Consider the following 3,083-nt stretch of genomic DNA (forward strand, 5'->3'; position numbering starts at 1 on the left):
TAGCCACGTTTCAAGTGTCTGATAGCCACATGTAGCCAGTGGCTACCATATTGGTCAATGTAGGTTCTAAAACATTTCCGTCATGGAAAGTTTACTGGTCTAGGGCCTGTAGGCTACAGGAAGGACTTTTGTTTTCTTCCCTCTGAAATAAAAATACCTTTCCTTTCAGAGATGTTATCAGGAAGTTGCATACTGCCTTTCTCCTTGTATTCCGTTGCTACTCCTAGCTGCAAGGGAGGCTGGGAAATGTGATGGGCTTTGTGCTAAGCTAAATATAAGTGAGTCATATGCTCAGCTAGAATTTACATGATTACCCAAAAGGAGAAGAATGGCTATTAAGACTGTTGAATCCCAAAGCATTCTTTGCCCTGTACTGCTCTGTCTTGAGTCTTGGAAGAGAGGTTTTTTGTTTCATCTTGTTCTTTTGAGAAAAGAATCTGGAAATCACAGCCAGGTGATCCTAGGCCCTGAGATGTAGGAATTGGGTTGAGGAGCACTTAGCTGTTTGCTCCAGGGAAATCCAGACATCCAGTTCCCCAACTTGGGTAGGGCCTACACACTTGACCCATGAGTGCCACCTGCACCTAGTGCAGGCTAGGAGCAAGTCATGAAACACTGGGGCCCTTTTCAGCTCCCAGCTACTTCTCTTCCAGGCTGCGGGTCCCAGGATAGTTGTAAAGGAAACTAGAGGAATTTTGTTTTGGAGGTTTTTCTTTTCACTCCCCCACTTCCCCTCATCTTCAAGGATCCCCTATATGGAGCCGTTGCCTTCACCTCTCTGCAAGGGATTCAGCCTCTAATTTCCCATGGTGGCGATGCTGGGTAGGTGGGAAATATGGTAGGTAGTGGACAGGGCTGTGGAGCACAGGAAACAATCACATCAGTACCCCCAAATGGTCAAGTTTGAGCAGGTAGGAAGTCAAGATAATCTTGAATCTTGGGGGGCGCCTGGGTGGCTTAGTCGGTTAAGCGTCCGGCTTTCGCTTAGGTCATGATCTCGTGGTTCGTGGGTTCAAGCCCCGCGTCGGGCTCTGTGCTGACTGCCAGCTCAGAGCCTGGAGCCTTTTTCAGTCTGTGACTCCCTCTCTCTCTGACCCTTCCCTGCTCACGCTGTCTCTCTCTCCTAAAAATAAATAAAACATTAAAAAAAAAAGAAAGAAAGAAAGAAAATCAGGAGAAGGAGGACCCTGGACCCCTGAGGGGACCAAGACCTCTAAGTCAGTACCATGGTTGAATTTTAACAATCCTTACTGCTCGTGCCCACTTATCTGTCCATGTGCCCCAGGAAGTTTCTCCATGTAATGCTCACAACTATCCAAGCATTAGGTACTATCATCCCCACTTTGCAGGTGAAGAATTGGAGGCTCTGAGAGGATAAACTCACCTAGGACTCAGGCGTGGGACTGTATGTGCTCACAGCCAGCACAAGCTCTGCCAGCACCCACCATCCTCCCCACCACACACTCGGCTGGTCATCCTCTTGCAGGTGCAATCTCTCCTCTCCCACTGGAGCTGCCTCCCACCCCCAGCTCTTACCTTAATTGACCTGTATAGGGCCCTGGGTTAAGGGGTGCATGAGCTCCCAGCTTAAGCAAAGAGAGATGAAATGAAAATCTTGCTTAAGCCAAAGCATTTGTCTGGTGTCCGACTTTAGGTCCACTGCTAATGGACCTAAAGTGAGTGACTTCTCTGTAAACCTCAGTGTTCATCTGTACAATTGGACAATGACACCTATTATGCTACATTAAAGATCACTGCAAGCATCAAAATGGGAAAGCATCAAGTCTAGAACAATGTAGGAATTCAGTTCATGTTTCTTACCATTACTCTGAAGATCTTGCTTTGAAGTGTGTGTTCACGCATATGTATATATAGGTGTGGTGCATGTGTCCCCAAACAGTTAACTTCCCAGATTCTTTCTAGGCCTTTCACACTGGTGTTGAGGGAGAGGATGTCCATCCTGGAGCCCCTCTGCTTAGTAAGAGGGAGAGTCAGAGACTTTGGTGTCCAGTTCCATTTTCCTTCCAGCCCTCTGCTCACAAACCCACAAAGGCAAGTCGTTGAATTCATCATATTTACTGCCACTTGCAGGTTAGGGCATCCCACCTGTATCTTGGTAGTCAAATGCCTGGGCCAAGGCGGGACACAGGTTTTGACTCTTCTCAGACCTTGCAGATGGCAAGGTATGGGGATCCTGCATGATGGAGAGTGACATTGGTCCCTGGTGGGAGCTGGAGGAGGAGGCAGAGCTGGGGGAGAGAAAGGGTTAGAGGGAAAAGTGTAAGATGGCTCTCACTCACCCCTTGGAGACAGCTAGATCCCAGCAGAGAGGCCCACACTGACTCAGAAACACACTCAAATTTCATACAGCCCCGCCTTTCCCCTCCTAAATAACTACCTTTTCGAGCAATTCCAGGAAGCTGGAATCATAGGAGAAATTTGCTAGAAGGGAGTCCTTCAGCTTCAGCTGCAAAATCATTCCTGGCCCTAGGTATCCAAAAATACAGCTTAGAGCCCAGTTATTAGGGATGCGGGCACCCCAGCCTTCCCCACCCCTAAGTTGTTCTTCCCTGACAATGCCCTTCAGGACCCTCTTGATGAGGGGGTTCACAGCCCCAGACCACTGGGAGCTCAAGACTGAGTGCCTCTCTTACTCCCCTCTTTGACCTTTTCCTGCCATGAGCACCCAGGCATCTAGCCCTCCAGACCTCACCTGTTCCCTGTGAGCTGCCCAGGAGTATCAGGAACAGGAAGAAGGGCAGCCTGGCCCCCATTGTGGCCACTTTGCTTCTTGCTTCTCTGATGGACAGAAGAGATGTCTGAAGCCCCAGCTGGCTCTTCTCCTTACGAGGCCTTCTTTTCTATACTCCACTCAATCCTTAGCACAGATACTTGGGGAAGGGGGGAAATGAAACAGGGAAGCTGGGTAACTGGATTTTCCAGTTCTCCCAGTATGCCTTTGAGGACCTAGGAGAGGGCCATTCACTGTGCTGTTGGGGAAAATAGAAGGTGGTCCCCTTTCCTCAATCCTGTGCCCCACCCCTTCCCTATGTTTGGAGGCTTGAGGGGGATGGTGCCCAGTT

The 3,083-nt window shown here is 49.1% G+C and overlaps 1 protein-coding gene across 1 annotated transcript; it reads right to left on the minus strand.

Moving 5' to 3' along the window:
- Positions 1–2,094: 2,094 nt before the first annotated feature.
- Positions 2,095–2,853, minus strand: SFTA2 (surfactant associated 2). Its single transcript, XM_039220539.1, has 3 exons — positions 2,714–2,853; positions 2,399–2,487; positions 2,095–2,249 (listed from the first exon to the last, which is right to left on the minus strand). The coding sequence occupies exons 1-3, from the start codon at positions 2,772–2,774 to the stop codon at positions 2,163–2,165; spliced, it is 237 nt and encodes a 78-aa protein (XP_039076470.1). The 5' UTR covers positions 2,775–2,853; the 3' UTR covers positions 2,095–2,162.
- Positions 2,854–3,083: the final 230 nt, after the last annotated feature.

This window comes from Hyaena hyaena, unplaced genomic scaffold (assembly GCF_003009895.1).
Source record: "Hyaena hyaena isolate Hyena2069 unplaced genomic scaffold, ASM300989v1 scaffold_906, whole genome shotgun sequence".
Classification (NCBI taxonomy): domain Eukaryota; kingdom Metazoa; phylum Chordata; class Mammalia; order Carnivora; family Hyaenidae; genus Hyaena; species Hyaena hyaena.

What these genes read in the sequence shown, in the direction of transcription:
- SFTA2 (XM_039220539.1), bottom strand. Translation starts at nt 2,774, where the DNA reads ATGGGGGCCAGGCTGCCCTTCTTCCTGTTCCTGATACTCCTGGGCAGC. An exon ending in GGGCAGCTCACAGGGAACAG is followed by an intron (nt 2,488 to 2,713) that starts GTGAGGTCTGGA and finishes TTGGATACCTAG; the next exon opens with GGCCAGGAATGATTTTGCAG. An exon ending in TCCTGGAATTGCTCGAAAAG is followed by an intron (nt 2,250 to 2,398) that starts GTAGTTATTTAG and finishes TCTCTCCCCCAG; the next exon opens with CTCTGCCTCCTCCTCCAGCT.